The following is a 16,038-nucleotide window of genomic DNA, read 5'->3' on the forward strand; positions in this document are numbered from 1 at the left end:
TACTTAAAATGTATAAATTGTGTGTATCTTGTATGATGTTCCTATTTTTCAGCTGAATTATAAAATGTCATCTTAAAATGTGTGCTCTCATACTTTCCCTTTATTTTCACAGTTTATTGCTGCCAATGACAAGCTATGGTTCTGGCTGGAGGTGAACTCGGTGGTGGACTTCTTCACAGTTCCTCCGGTGTTCGTGTCGGTGTACCTAAACAGGAGCTGGCTGGGTAAGGAAAGCAGAAAAGCTTAAACTCTTAGATGAAGGAAAGTTTTTGTTCTCTGTATAAATTCCATACAGGTAAATTCCTACTATGGAAGTTAGTTTGATTCCATAGAGTATCAGATTTTGTATTTCTAACAAGAATGTGCACTAATTTATGTTCATTGAATAATGTTTATTTTGGTTGATTCCTTATCTTTACCACTGGGTTGCAAGCGCCACCAGGCTTCATTTGGATCCCCTTCAACTCCACCAGGGATTTTAAGCAATACCTGCAAAAAGACTCTAATTCATTTGTTGTTTGAAAAGAACAAAACGAATAGAATGACAAGGCTTTGTTTGGTGGCATGAAGCTTAGAATAGAAGTCAATCTACTAAATGTGTGAAGCTCATCGCTCAGAGAGGTCTTTGAGAAATTACAGGATTACAACAGGTAACTTATTTATTTATTTTTTGTTGAATTTCAGCATTGTTCGATATATGCAATATCAGAAAGTATTATCTTTTTTAGCAACAAGTGTCCCTGGCTATAGATATGTAGGCAGAATGGGCTGAAAGGTGAAAGTGTGCAATTTTCTCCTGTTATGTCCCCCTGAGCCAATATATTGTAACTCGAGGTGTGGACGCCAAACAAAAGCAGGGCCTGTTCTTGGCTAATGCTGCCATCTAGTGGACATTCTGAAATTTGCTGGCCATTTAGGATATTACAGATTACCTTCAGAGGAAGTCATTGCTTTGTGCAACATGCTGCAAACTCTCTGTATTGGAGCAACCAGAGCAAGTAGGATGTAGCTTTTCTTGAATGAAGCTTGTGTGAAATTATACTTCTAAAATATTTTATTTATGCAATTCTATGCTCTTCCCGCTGTTCTGGAACAGGAGCACAGTGCCTTGCAAATAGTATTTGTACATCTAGTGCATCTTCACATTAAGTTTCAAACTAGTTCTTATGTGTTAGACCAACATAAGACAGTCTGAGACAGACAACAACAACAACAATAATAATAAACATTCCTCTGAGAATTTGAGTCCTAATGATTTTGGCTTCTTTTTCTCAAGTTCCTACTTCAAACTGCTTGGGCAGCACAGCTGCATTGTTGTTGCATCTCTGTAGTGTCATTGTTGCTACCATTTGTGTAGGTGGTGTTCTTTTTTGTTGTCCTTTCAATCTTGCATGACTCAATGCTCTGTATTAAACTGTACTGACATATTCGCTGTTTGTCCCAAACCGGGGAGGAAATCAAAATGCTTGATTGCTGCTTGAATTTATGTGAAAATGGGGTCAAGCAGGTGATGAGGTCATTAGCAGCTCAGGATTTTCTCTCTTCTCGTCCAAAGTCTGTATGTTCTGCACATGGTGCTCACCCAGTCCTCCAATCTGCTGATCCTGCTGTCACTACAGTTTGACACAAATTCCCTCTCAGTATTTACAAATACTCTTTCATTAACATGCTCAGCTGAGCTTGACATACATAAAAGAAGAAATATGACATTTTAAACAAAATCTGTTATTTTATGAAAGCAATATCAGGCATTGATGCAGTCAGTATTTTTTGTGCAGTGCTTGGATTTTGATCTCTAGGGCAGAAAATACGAGTACTGCATTAATCTTTGACAATGAAAATAATACAGTGAAGCATTACTTGTTGGGATATGATTTTAATATTTCAGCAGCTTTGTTCCCTTCAGAGATAAAAACTAAAAACACAAGAGGCTTTTATTATTAAACTGTCCACTACTCATATATAATGTCCCCAAATTTCAATGTTTTTTTTCATATAGCATTTTCTGGTTTGAGGTCAGAACCTTCAAAGATGAAGGTTTCACCAACATAAATGATTCATTTGTCTTAAAACTGAATCTTAAGGTAATTAGACAAAAGATACTGATTAATGCTTAATCAGATTAATGTTGTGTCTTGCGAAAATGTTCTTACACCTTGAATTTTTTAAGTTAAGCACCAATAGAAAGGAATAAATTATAATGCAACTGACAAAACAAATTTAAAAAAAACACATAAGAAAAGAAAAGCTCTTTTCTGGTCTGGTGGGATTTGTATTTAGTCTGTATTTACTCTGATGCTTCCAAAATAAAATTGAGTTCAGTCATTTGTCTTCATAAGTCAAATAAATGATAAGTAGCGACCATCTGCCTCTTGATGGACATGCAGCGAATTTATTTCTCACTGGGGAGATTAGGTTCACCATTGCAGCTATTGAAACCTGTTTATGATTTAATCTCGGCTGAAGAAGGTCCAGTCACATGAGACCAAAATTGAATTTTTGGCCCACATGTATGGTCCAAAAGTAATACATCATCCTGATGACCCCAATGTGTTAGACCAACATTGGTAGAGGTAGATGCTACCTCTACATTATAGAGGTAGCATCACGCATTTTCTAAGCAGAATGAAGGAACCTGGTCAGAAATTATGACCAGGTTCATAATACTAGAGCTCATCTCCCCATAAGGAGAAAACCTGCAAAACACTGGAGCTTGAGTTCGGAGGTGACCCCAAACATGCAGCCAGACTTGCGATGAGATAGATTAGATGAAAACATATTAATGTGTTAGAATGCCATAGAAAAGTCTGAATTTGAATTTAATTAAAACTTAGTGGTAGGAGAGAAAGAAATCATTTTCAGAGACACCTCTGATCAAACTGAGCTTGACATTTTTGACTTAAATAGAAATGCACGCCACATTTCTATTTATCAAAGGTTTTAGTTTATATTCTTTGTATTTTTAAACACACTGATGTTTAAAATACATCAGTGTACATCTTACATCAAAGTTTAAGATGTAAGAATCCCTTTGCATGGTGTAATACCATGCTGTAAAAATAATTATATATTTAGTTAAGGATTAATTAAAACTAAACCATGTAGATATGAGATCAACATTTTGTTTTCATTTAATCAGATTGAAAAATGTCCAATCTGCTTTCTACATTTTTACAAATATTTGTGAAATGGTCCTTTAAATGTTTCAATGATTATTTTTGATGGATTGTTGCACAAATCCATCCATTGATGGAGGAAAGAACATTCTGGAATAGATTATTTATTTGTATTCTACTCAAATATGTGAAGTTGTTTTTTGCCTCAGAAAAAACCTCTCTAAATCTAGTGAAATGATCTTTTTTGTGTGTAACCCCCACTCTGACATGCACTGTAAGGATTAATCTTCTGTGTGGAGTTTTTTCTGCTGTGACACTGAATGACAGACGGAGCAATATCTATCAGCTGCTGTATTTTCTCTATTTATGTTGACATCTCACATGTTACGCATTTAGTTTCGGCGTCAACTCAAATTACAGATAATACATCAGCTGCGATTAATTGAGGGATTATTTGGGAATCTATGACATAAACACACAAACACACACACACTAGTATGACCACAACTTCTCAGTGTTCTATGTACGGCTTTGCTGAATGAGCGTGTGCAACAAAGATACAAGCTGTTCTCGTCCAAGATTAGAGAATGAACTTTTGTTCATGGGCAGCAGTTGTAGAGTCACTGAAATGAGATGTGGGTTATATTGTAAAAGCAACTGATGGGCATGAATGCAGTCTGGCCTCTTCCTTTCCCAGGATGAATCCTAAAGGAGCTTACACTCTAATATCCTGATGGGAAAAGGGCTTGCTTTAAGCTTGCAGTGAATCGTCATGAGAATGCTGCAAAGGTCTGAGAGAAATCAGAACACAATGAGTCTTCAAAAGAAACAGCTGATTTTGGTTGTTGCAGAGTAATCTTTCTACTTGATTTTACCTGATGAGCCTGATTCAGAAGAGGGAAGAAGAGGAGGTTTTTTTTTCTTGTTGTTTCATTGAAGCTGGAAGCTTGTTGCGGTAGTTTCTAGACATGATTCCAACAAAGATGCTAGTGTACAGGGGCCCCGAAGGGGACACGCTTTCCAAGGCGGTCGAATGCACAACCAGACGCAAGAAATCAACTGGAGAGCTCTTCCAGAAGGGCTACAGGGTCAGGATGGGCCACAGGTTGGCCCCCGACAAAGAGGACCAGGACAGCTTCTGCTTCAGTCTCGGTGGATGCTTCCACTTGATTTCTTACTGGGGTAAGACCACAGAGAGGAAGTGGAGGATTGGCACATCAGTTGTTGTGTCAGCTGGCGCAGGTTCAGGATTTGGTGACATAAAATGCTGCCAGCCTGGCAAATGCTTACTGTAGAGCTTTGGTAAAGGAGAACAAGAGTTCCTGCTATGAAAATGGTTATTATTGCTCCTTTTTTGGCTTTGTAACATTCGCATAACGTGAGGTGAGAAATTATCAGTTTAGTTAATGCCAATGGAGATAAAAATGCACTTAATTCCAATTTCTCTCAAATGTGGCAGTTTTGGCTATTTTTATTATTTATTTAGCTTCATGGCTGATGATTAACTCAGAAGCACAAAAAATTCTTCTAAAAATCTTACATTTAAAAATCTCAATTTTATGCCATAAAAATTTCAAATGTAATTTTTTAAATCTTTATTTGTACATTTTTTATAGAGTTGTATTATTTTCATCAAAGTCCTATTTGAAGGAATTTATTGCTCTTAACTTTCTCTACAGACCATATTGTTATCCTAAAGCTGTTTCACTGCAGTTTTTGTAGTGAATCAAGGATTCAAATATTATTTTTTACCTCATCTCCTTTATAATTTAAGTTGAAAAAGTTTTACTTAGCTTGATCAGCTCAGTTAAATACTAGTAATTTAGCCATACTGGAAGGTTTTGGAGTACCAATGAACTACTTAAGGTCACTCCAAAGCATCTCAATTGGATTTAACTTTTTAAGTCTTTTTTTTTTTTGGTCATTTAGTGGTGGAGATCTGTTCTTGAATTTCTATAGATTGGGGCATGATGTTTTGCTTTTTGAGATATTTTTGCCTACTTCATGCTGTCAAACAAATTTAAGTTTGACAGCAAACTTGAGGTAGACATCTGTCATTGATTTATCTATTGAAACAGTAAAAAATAATTTATTAACCATGATTAATTTATGTAGGGTTATTGCGTCTTTTGAGCCAGGTTGATTTGTATATCTTTTTTCTTCAATAAATTGTCCTCATTTGGACAAATTGGTCTAATATTATAACTTGTTTGCTCAAAACATTGACAACAAAACAAAACAAATCTTTGAGATTTGATTAAGTGTATTTGGTGTCATTTTCCAATTCCTGCTTTAAATAATAATCACCATAAACAGTCTTATAATTCATTTAGGGACCTTGCTAACGCTGTTACTAAAATGCTTTTTTAAAAAATAAATAAATAAAATAAAAATCTGCTCATTTCACATGGGATTCAAGCTCAGGCTGGTTTTGGCACAGCTGGTTTCATTCGTTATGTCGTCCTTGAACTCTTGGCAACAGTCACCAATCCTGTTTTTTTTTTTCTCTTCTTCTTCTATAAATACCCTGAAATTTAGGATTTGACGTCACCACTGTTTACCGATTCACTTTGGCTTGACAGAATCCACCTGTCTTTATTCTAATCCAGGTTTTCATCTCCACCACGTTCACAGTTTTGCCTAGCAGGAATGATGCTTGTGTAGGATAGATGCCGACCCAACAAGAGGCTCCTGGAATTAACGGGAGAATGCTTTGGGTTGATGATGCTGAACTTCTTTTTTGCTTTGTCTTTAACTAGATTTTTCTGAATGGCTTTTAATAGATTAATTGCTTAGGGTTGCTTGCTGCTTTGGCTTTTGTTTTTCATCATTATGAATCCACTAAAGCTGGTAAATATGGATGAAAGTCTGAAAGGTATGATGTTGTCAATGTCAAGCCATGATTAAATGCTGTTGTTGGTTCTGATTTAATTTTTACAAGTTCTGAATGTTTTCTTTATTTCTCTTCCCACAGGTTTGAGGTTTTTAAGAGCCTTAAGGTTGATACAGTTCTCAGAAATTTTACAGTTTTTGAATATTCTAAAGACAAGGTAAGAGTCTTGATGTTTGCTCTTATTTTTCTTGATGTCCTCAGTCAGCAATGTTAAACTCAGTGGCTGTTTTAAACGAACTGGAGGGATATTTTCTTGTAAAGTTAATGTAAAATGTACTTTTAATTGATTAACTGGAACCTTAAAGAATAATTCTTGAACCAAGTAGCTTGAAATAAACCAGATTTCTGTTTTTGCTTTTGCTGCTCAGAATTAGAGCTTTATGCACAGATGTCATGTCAGGAAGATTATAGCATAACAAAATCCTTCAGAATAATCTCCTTAGTCATTGACTCAGATGAAAGTAACACACAAAGATGTGGACACAGTTTGTGCAAGGACATGGTACTGCAATTAGACCTGCAATATACGTTACGTATATATTATGCATAGACTCTTCCTCTTTATATATCACTCATGCACAGCATTGATATTTTCTGCTTAGAATTCCATGAATCGCTTTTATTGGCAAAATTATTTTTGCAAGGTGTTTATTTATGAGGTGTTCCTCACACACACCCACGCACCCCCCCCCCCCCCCCCACACACACACACACATATATATATATATATATATATATATATATATATATATATATCCAGTGAGTAAAACAAAAATGACAGTTGATATAATATTATTGTGTTTTTGCTTGTGTTTGTGTGTGTAATTAAAAACAGCAACTCCATTAAGTTGGTGAACTTGTGTTCAATCTTCATAAGCACATGGCTAACTGCAGCAGGCTTCATTCATTTGGTAAGTTATTGGCATCTATTTACAGGTACATTGGAATATTATGAAAAATAATAACATATTCTTTTAAAATAATATTCAATTCAAAAAGTAAAATGTGTTTATTTTATAGATTTATTGTACACATGGCAATAATTCTCAATTGTGCATTTTTGCTAATTTGGATGGTTATGGCCTAATGAAAACCAAAGTTAGTTTTTCTTTTATTTAAATATTACTTATATAGACATCTATTTCATGTTTTTTTTTTTCCCATTTTTTTCTCCGAAGAGTTTTTGCGGCGCTAGTGGCTCGTATTTTTTCGTGACAGTAGGCAGACAGGAAAGAGGGTGAGGAGAGGGGGGAAGACATGCGCAAAGGTCGCCGGGACCGGGAGTCGAACCCGCGTCGAGGACTAAGGCCTCCAAACGTGGGGCGTGCTAACCCCCTGCGCCACCACAGCACGCCCCCATTTCATGTTTTTGAAGTGAATTACTAAATAACTTGGATGATATCCTAATTTACTGAGATGCACCTGAAGGAAACGCATGTTAATGGTACAAAGAGTGCATATAGCTTTAGCAGTCCGGCAATGTGAGCGTTGCTGTTCTTTTTTTGCCCTCATGTAGTTGAATGGTATTTGTATGTGTTTACATTAATTCCATTGCCCCATTTTACATTGTTAAGGCTAAACAGAATAATGAAAAAATAACCTCTTATAATATTCAACAGTCTGATGATTTCACAATTTACATGAGGTAAACATATTTGTGCAATCAGCATAACATACTTGGATTATTTTCATTTTTGTGGTTCTGTAAATTTCAACCTCTCTTCCAGGTGGAAAACTCAGGGGATCCTTGGGAAAACTTCCAAAATTCCCAAACACTTTCCTACTGGGAATGTGTCTACCTACTCATGGTTACGATGTCGACTGTTGGCTATGGAGACGTTTATGCAAAAACCACCCTTGGCCGCTTGTTTATGGTCTTCTTTATCCTTGGTGGTTTGGTAAAAATCTCTCTTGTTACTTATTCTTGTTTTAAAATACTCTTTTTACCCAGATATCTCACCTTGCAAGGTGTTAAATCCTGGGCCTCAGTACACCATTCGACTTTTATTTATGATGTATTTTGTTCACTACTTCACCCACACATGTTGCATTGCAAGTACTGTATGAATCATACACAATACTGCAAAAATGTAAACGGGTGTGAATTTTGTTTTGGTACTGTTAAGCCCCAATTTTTTTATACTCCTGGCAGATTTAACTGCTTTTTATTCCTCCATGAAATTTGTTTCTAATAATAAAATCACAAGAATTTCTGAAAAAATAATACAACAATGTGAAAAGACTGAAAATGTTGAAAATGACTACCTGTTTGCTTGTTGAGATTGGTATTTTTGACGATTTATCTTTGGGTATGAGCTATAAGTCTTTGAGTTTGGAATACCTTCTTTCCATCAGTCTCATCTTTAGCTCTCCACACATATTCTCTATCGGATTCAAGTCTAGACTTTGGTTGGGCCACCGCAAAAATTATTCTATCACTTCCAATCAGAAGAAACATACTAAAATTAAGAAAATTACTTTAAATCTTAATTTGCCAAAGGTATAAATTATTTTGGGCCTAACTGCACTTGTTTGTTACTTTGTGTCTGAAATATCTAATAGGTTTGGTTTATTAATAATTATAAGAGTGTTACAGTTTCATATGGAACCACCTTTCCTTCCCCCATTCAACAAACACAGTGAAATATTTGGGTATGATTTACTAAAGCACAGATTTATGGATGCTGCAACATTACTGACTCTCACTCTGCATAAGTTCTTATAGCCATCTTAACTCCTTGCACAATACTAGTACATAAATTCCGTAAGCAGTTAAGGAAAAACAAAATTCTAATTAATGAGTTGTTGGCAAAATATATTTGTTGACCTGCATACAATACCTGGCTAATTATTTGTAGACAGTGATAAATAAAAGGCTGTCGGGGCTTACAAGAAAGCATTGTGTTTATTTATGTGGGTTTCTAACACTATTGCTACCAGTTAAGTTACTGATGTTAAAATAAGGCTAAAGGAAAGGATGGACAGGAAGTGAAAAATCGGGTCTAAAGAGCTAATGCTAAGAGCAAATGGAAAGACCTAATGTTGACAGTTAGGTATTACTAATATTTCAGGGGAAGAGTTAATGCTCACAGCTATTTCAAATTTTAAGTTAAGTACATTAAAAACAACTTTATCCCAGAATTTAAAAAGCTAATGCAATAACTTGTAATAATGGTGAAAATAAGCAGCTAACGTAAACGGCAATATAATAGCACTAATGAAAGTAGCCAGTGAAGAAATTGAGACAGTGAATGTAAACAGGTAGTGTTAAGACCTAAATTGAACACTAAAAGTCAAACGCTAGCGCTACATTGTGGTATACCAAGTTTGTTTACAAAAACGAGAAGATTGAAAATATTAGTGTTTTCTCTTCTGTTTGTTTTATGTGAGATTCAAAGATATTTAAGGAATTGGGGCCAGTGTGCAGTAGTGGAGTGTTAATGTTTGCCATCCTTTAAGTTGTGTTTAAATTTGCCCAACACATGTGTTTGTTGGAAAAAACATGGCACATAAGGCTTTTTCTTGATTTTCATAATTTTTATTTTTCTACCACAGATCGGCATATCTCTCACCTGCTGTCATTTTTTCACGTTTATTCTTCCAATATCTGTAAATATTAAACTTTTAGTGTCCTTTTTCATCCTCATTCTTTTTAAACAATTGGAATGTAATTGTGAAATGACTTCAAGTTACATTCAGCTTACATTTACTCAGTTTCCCTTAAAGAGAATCTTCTTACCTGTTAACAGATATTAGTAATATCTCTGCCTATGTGGCTGCGTTTCTATTTCAAATTTATCATCTTGCAGGGAAAACATAGGACCTCCTCTTCTATGCTTGTCGTTTTTAGTTTCTTCTTCTGTCTTCTATCCTCTCCTTAGGCCATGTTTGCAAGCTACGTCCCTGAAATCATAGAGTTAATAGGAAACCGCAAGAAATATGGTGGTTCCTATAGTGCTGTTAATGGGAGAAAGTAAGTATTCAAGGAGGCTCTACTGCCTCCGCCGCAGTAGAACCTTCTCTGCATGCCCTTTTCTTTTTCTTTTTCATGCATGTAGGCCATGTTTGCTCGCTACGTGCCAGAAATTGCTGCTCTCATCCTTAATCGGAAGAAATATGGAGGGAGTTATAACTCGACCAGAGGCAGAAAGTAAGTCAAACAAATAAAGAAGAAAAAACTTTTTAAAAAAATAAAATCTTTCTATGGTGTGATTTTGTGTGACTTGAGTAGCCTTCTTAAAAGAAGGAGATGCTCACTTTTATGTGAAATACAAAACAGTGATTTAAGACCTAAATAATTTAACACAAGTCACACCGTGACTGAAGAACTTGGCCATGATTAATGTATTGATTGCATTGCTTCAGCTTTTTTTGTATGTTTTGTCTTTGTTACTGTTCATTTGATAATGCCTACCTACACTGTAAAGAAACTATAATCTTAACAAGGCGTTTTGGCAAAATATTCTAAAGTTTTTCTTTGAAAACTACAATATTGGAAAGCATGGAAACCTTTCTTTTTGGAAATATGACTCTCATTAAATCAAATATAAATTAATTTTGCCTGTATATAAGGGTTGTCCTTCATTAGAAGAAAATAAAGATTTTTCATGCAAAAAATCAACAAAATGCCTTGATAAGGAAGTTGTCTTTCAGTGCAGGTATATGTATTTTTTGCCATGCTTAAATTATGCATGTGCGGAATTTTCTCAGTTTGTAAACTGTGATTATTCATTTGTTGTAGTAGAAAGGACAGAAAATGTATGCCTATACAGAGTTAATATAAACTTTTCATAAATGGTGTATTTGTTCACCTGCTCTTTTTTTAACTGCCTAATGATAATCATAAAGAAATACAAGCTTAAAAATAAACTGCTGTTATTATATTCTATCATTATTTTATGTATTATGGCCTCTGAGTTTAGAAATGGAGAGTTAAATAACCATCTTTGCCTTATGCCTTATGTGGACTATTTTAAATGTACTAACTCTCCTGCTGTCGGTACAAGGAGATAGAATAGTAAACATTTAAAGACAAAACTAAATACTACAGAATAACCTATTTAATTAATAGCTGAAGTTACTAAATCTACTAAACAGATGGATGTATCACAGTTGTATTTAACATACATGGGAAAATCAAACATGTTTTGTTGTTGAAGTCAATATTTTTATGGTTGATGCACATGTATTACAGTTGTTTGTGAATCATTCATTCACTATTTCATTTTGCTCTTTCATCTTCCCCTCACACCAAATAAATATATGAATAGATATAAATATATACATTCTTTTTATATATGTACAACTAAATAACTTCTGAAATTATGATAATCATAATATATATTTACAAGTACCTACAACGTGATTACACAGTGCCCTCCAGAAAGCACTCTTGCACCTTAAAGTTTTTAAAATTTTATCATATTACAACTTTAGGAATCTACCAGCTGTGCGTGTGCAGAGTTGAAACATTTTCTAATTGTTTCTTTCAAAATGGATCAGATTCAGTCAGATAGGACTGAGATCATATGAGCAGAAGTTTTCAAGTCTCACCACAGATTCTCCAATTTGGTTTAGGTTGGTACTTTAACTGGGCCATTTGAAAATATGAATATGCTTTGGTCTAAGTCGTTCCTTTGTGGCTCATATAACCATATAAGGTTGTTGGATTCCTCTTTCTACTGACTTCCAGCTTCCTTGACCTTCTTGAAAAGCTTGATGCATTTCTTCACAATAATACATTCCTTTGTGGTGATCTATCACATAAAACAAAAATAAAATCCTTTGAAGTTTGCAGTTGTAATGTTACAAAATAAAATTTAAAAAAAATAAAATAATCAATTTCAGAGCTCTGCTTTAACGGCTCCTAAGTAAAGTACCAGAATCTTCCAATTTCTCCTTTATGTCATCAATTCCTTCATGCTTCTTCTTAGATGTCCTGTTTATCCCAGCTTAAAACTCTGGCTCTGCCCTGCTCTGCTTGTTTACTTTCCATGCTTTGCTTTTTCTTGGCCTTTGTCTTCAGTCTGACCTACACCCTCAGCATTAAATAAAAACTTGATTTAAAGAATAATCCTTTGATCCGCTGGAAAATTTTGTGTTCTGGTTTTGCTTTCCTGCCAAAAGTTGAATGAGAGGACTGATATACATGTTTCTGTTAGAAGTTAATGATTAATGATAGGTTCTCACTCTCTCTGTTTTATTAAGATAATTAAATGAAGAAAGCTTTTTTTTTTTTTCACTTTTTCTGTCAAACTGCATGCTACACTTATTTCTTATAACTTCACATTTAATTTAATTCTGGAAAAAAAGTGCCATATCACAAATCTGATTGCGTTAATGTCATTGTAGTACTGTGGAAACTACAATGAAAGATCTGTCTTTAAAAAAAAAAAGAATTAGGAAATGATAGGTCAGAGTTTTTATTTTTATTTTTGACTGTTCCTTATAAAGGTTACGAATCTGGCATGGTCTGCTATTTTTCCTAAAATATCACAGAAGCCACAGCAACTGTTGCCAAACCAGCAACTAGTTTTTTTCCCAAGTATTTATTCAAGTATGTTTTCTACTGGCAACATTAGACCAAGCTGCTGAAGTATAAAAAGTGATTCACCATATCAACAGCTTTCTTTTTATTTAACATAGTTATGTTTTACTAAAAACAATTATCAAAAATATCTGAAGTGTGTGTTTCATTGCATATTTAGTTCACATTCTGTACCTCTCTGTTTTTTTTCCCACTTTTTTTTAGATTAACTCACATTTCTCTCTGTTTATTGGTGCAGAGCCTGCTTCCAAAGGCACAATGTATTACTGGAGGACCACAAAGAGCTACTTTCATAACAGACAAAAGTCCTTATCTATAGAATTTTGTTTATGTGTTTTGGTTTTTGTTTGTTTAAAATAAAAGCTGCATATTTCAGATCTCCACACAGAATTATCAGCTTGTCATTGTTTTATGTGGGCGAGTTGAGGACATGTGAATTTCCCGTCATGTTTTAGTCTTTTCATCATTTTCGCTGTATTGACATGAAAGATGGGCCATTAATTACACAACATAACACATGTTGAGTAGATAACACAACATTATCATCATCGTTAAAAAGCAACACGGAGCTGAAGGGCCATAAAATGCCTTGATATTTTTGCCTGTAGTAGATAACTCTTAATTTCATTCTATTAACTTAGTATAAATACAGATTGGCTGGTCCTGGAGGCTAATGTTTGTGACTCTAATGGGACAAAAATGTACAAGTTCAACAAGCAGGAAAACTTTTTCGAGGTATTGCAGTTGTTTTTTGTGAATGTTTTAAACAAATTAATAAGCCCAAGTCACAAGCTTTATTATTATAATAATAATAATTGTTATTATTATTATTAATAATAATAATAATAGTTGTTATTATTATTAATAATAATTTCTAATGAGACATACTTTTACCTTTAAATATTAATAGATACTTACAGGTAATGTGTCTGTACTTGGCAGTTATTCTGTGCTTCTCCTCTGTCGTCTTTATTTCCTCCTCTACTGCTTTTCTGTTTCCTTAACAAAAGTGAAAAACAAACTGTAATTCTGGTGTGTTGTGTACTGTCTCTGGCCTTTTAAAGTCTTTTATTCTCCATACAGAGCTGAGTCAGAAATGCAACATTTATCTAGACAAACATCTGAATTAACTATTAATAAAGACAAATATGAATAAGGGCAGAACTAAAACTGATCTGGGTTCTTTATGCATAGAGACTGTATGAAGTGGGAATGGAGATAAACCATGTACTGATTTTATAATCCCCATCTGAGGAGAACTGATCCATTATAATCTGATGCTGAAAGCCATGGTGCCCTCTGACCTTTTCATTTATAACCCTCCCTCATCATGAGAACGTCAAACATCCTTCCTATAACAGTTCACACTTGCATAGATTTCAGATTCTCATCACAGCCCTTTCATTTCAAAATAAAAAACACAAAGATAGGTTTTTTCTTTGTTGATTTTATCTTTTGCTGCCTTTTAGTTTTATTGTTGCTCTGCCCCTCGTTTTCCAGGCACATCGTGGTCTGTGGTCACATAACGCTCGAGAGTGTGTCCAACTTCCTAAAAGACTTCCTACACAAGGACAGGGATGATGTCAATGTAGAAATTGTTTTTCTCCATAAGTAAGTGCAAATCTTTGTACTGTTGTGGATTGCAAGTAAAAACAAATTTAATTTTACATTAGAAATGCATCTTCTTAAATTTTCTGATTTATTGTGAGTATTTTTTTTCCCCTCTTTCTCAGTATTTCCCCTAATCTTGAGCTGGAAGCCTTGTTCAAGCGTCATTTTACCCAAGTAGAATTTTACCAGGGGTCTGTCCTGAACCCACACGACCTAGCCAGAGTGAAGGTAACTTATAATCCTTCTTCTGTGTGTATCTTACTGTCTGATTATATGTATTATGGAAAATTGTACGTTTGCTTGGTGCAATTTTTAGATTGAATCAGCTGATGCCTGCCTGATCTTAGCGAACAAATACTGTGCTGACCCAGATGCCGAAGATGCATCCAACATCATGAGGTTTCTAAAACTAGTCCACTTTTTCACTCAGTTTTTAAATCAGACTTTCAGATGTGCATTACTGTGCTTTACCCACTTTTTGTAAATAATACAAGATTCAAGCTCCTTTTGTCTGTTATTAGGGTAATATCTATCAAAAACTACCATCCAAAGATCAGAATAATAACGCAGATGCTGCAGTACCACAATAAGGTTTGTATTTATCTTACTGTGGATATGTTTCTGCTGTCTGTAAATATTTGAAGGTGTTTGTGTTGAGATTAATCACTTAATTTTTTTTATCTTCCTAAAAATGTGCAATGAGTAGCATTTTATTCCTTTCCCACAGGCTCACCTTCTGAACATCCCAAGCTGGAACTGGAAGGAGGGGGATGATGCCATTTGCCTTGCTGAGCTGAAACTCGGGTTCATTGCCCAGAGCTGCCTAGCTCAAGGGCTCTCCACCATGCTGGCCAACCTTTTCTCCATGAGGTCCTTTATCAAGGTACCCGCAGCTAGGATTCATCTGTCTGTGGCATCAAAATAAGTGATTAGGAGTAATAGGTGTATATTTTACAATTAAATGTCTCTAGATGGGTAAAACTGGTCGAAAAATCTTCCAAAAGCCTTGCAGTTCAAGAAAACTGACTACATAATGCATGGCACACTTTTTTAAAACTTATACAAATGAAAAACATGTATTCTTTTCCTTTCACTTTACAAACATGCACTACTTTGTGTTGGTCTATCACAAAAAAAACCCTTTAAAATACATTGAAGTTTGTGGTTGTAACTTGACAAAATGTGAAAACAGCTTAAATGAACCACTTTTACATTTTGTTAGAAAATCTTCTCTTTATTGCAGATTGAGGAGGACACATGGCAGAAGTATTACCTTGAAGGAGTAGCCAATGAGATGTACACAGAGTACCTGTCAAGTGCCTTTGTTGGGTTGTCCTTCCCAGTCATCTGCGAGTAAGCAGTAAAACTTTAGCATTCTTTTCTAATGTCTTATTTCCTCCTTATATGCAGGTATTTCACACTACTGTATTGTATTGCAAGCCTTTTCATCAAAATATTATATATTTTCTATGACATATTGAAAATGTTTTACCTTTAAAATGAAAAGATGAGAACTTTAATACTCACATTACATGGTAAACCTTTAGATTCAGGCTATTAAAACCAACACATATACAAAACATATTTTAATTCTGGTTATGGTTTTCATAAAGAGTATGATTATCAGTGAACTATTTAAGTTCTTATCTTATTTTGGTATTATGCTTTGCAGACTCTGCTACGTGAAGCTGAAGCTACTCTTGATAGCTATAGAGTACAAGTCTGATCAAAGGGAAAGCAGGTAAATGGATTGTTTAAGCTGTTTGGGTTCATTAAGCAGTGTTTGGTCTATGCTGTGAAGCTACTTTAAATCAGCTATACAAACCTCTATAAATTAGACAATTGTATTTTTATGAGTCATTTTCCAGGTG

At 34.7% G+C, this 16,038-nt stretch overlaps 1 protein-coding gene across 16 annotated transcripts in view; it reads left to right on the forward strand.

Annotated features, from left to right (window-relative positions):
* Positions 1–16,038, forward strand: part of LOC116727519 (calcium-activated potassium channel subunit alpha-1-like) — a 97,886-nt gene that overhangs the window by 47,379 nt on the left and 34,469 nt on the right. For 14 of the 16 annotated variants that reach the window (XM_032574994.1, XM_032574992.1, XM_032574999.1 and 11 more), the window contains exons 5-16: positions 113–224; positions 6,091–6,166; positions 6,845–6,920; positions 7,737–7,907; positions 9,891–9,982; positions 14,057–14,167; positions 14,290–14,395; positions 14,484–14,566; positions 14,689–14,758; positions 14,895–15,050; positions 15,411–15,520; positions 15,840–15,908. In XM_032574994.1, coding sequence (XP_032430885.1) covers positions 113–224; positions 6,091–6,166; positions 6,845–6,920; positions 7,737–7,907; positions 9,891–9,982; positions 14,057–14,167; positions 14,290–14,395; positions 14,484–14,566; positions 14,689–14,758; positions 14,895–15,050; positions 15,411–15,520; positions 15,840–15,908 — 1,232 coding nt within the window. Of the gene's footprint in view, positions 1–112; positions 225–6,090; positions 6,167–6,844; positions 6,921–7,736; positions 7,908–9,890; positions 9,983–10,067; positions 10,160–14,056; positions 14,168–14,289; positions 14,396–14,483; positions 14,567–14,688; positions 14,759–14,894; positions 15,051–15,410; positions 15,521–15,839; positions 15,909–16,038 lie in introns of all 16 variants that reach the window. The other 2 variants (XM_032574993.1, XM_032575006.1) reach the window with 1 other exon arrangement.

The sequence above is a fragment of the Xiphophorus hellerii genome, chromosome 10 (assembly GCF_003331165.1).
Source record: "Xiphophorus hellerii strain 12219 chromosome 10, Xiphophorus_hellerii-4.1, whole genome shotgun sequence".
NCBI lineage: Eukaryota > Metazoa > Chordata > Actinopteri > Cyprinodontiformes > Poeciliidae > Xiphophorus > Xiphophorus hellerii.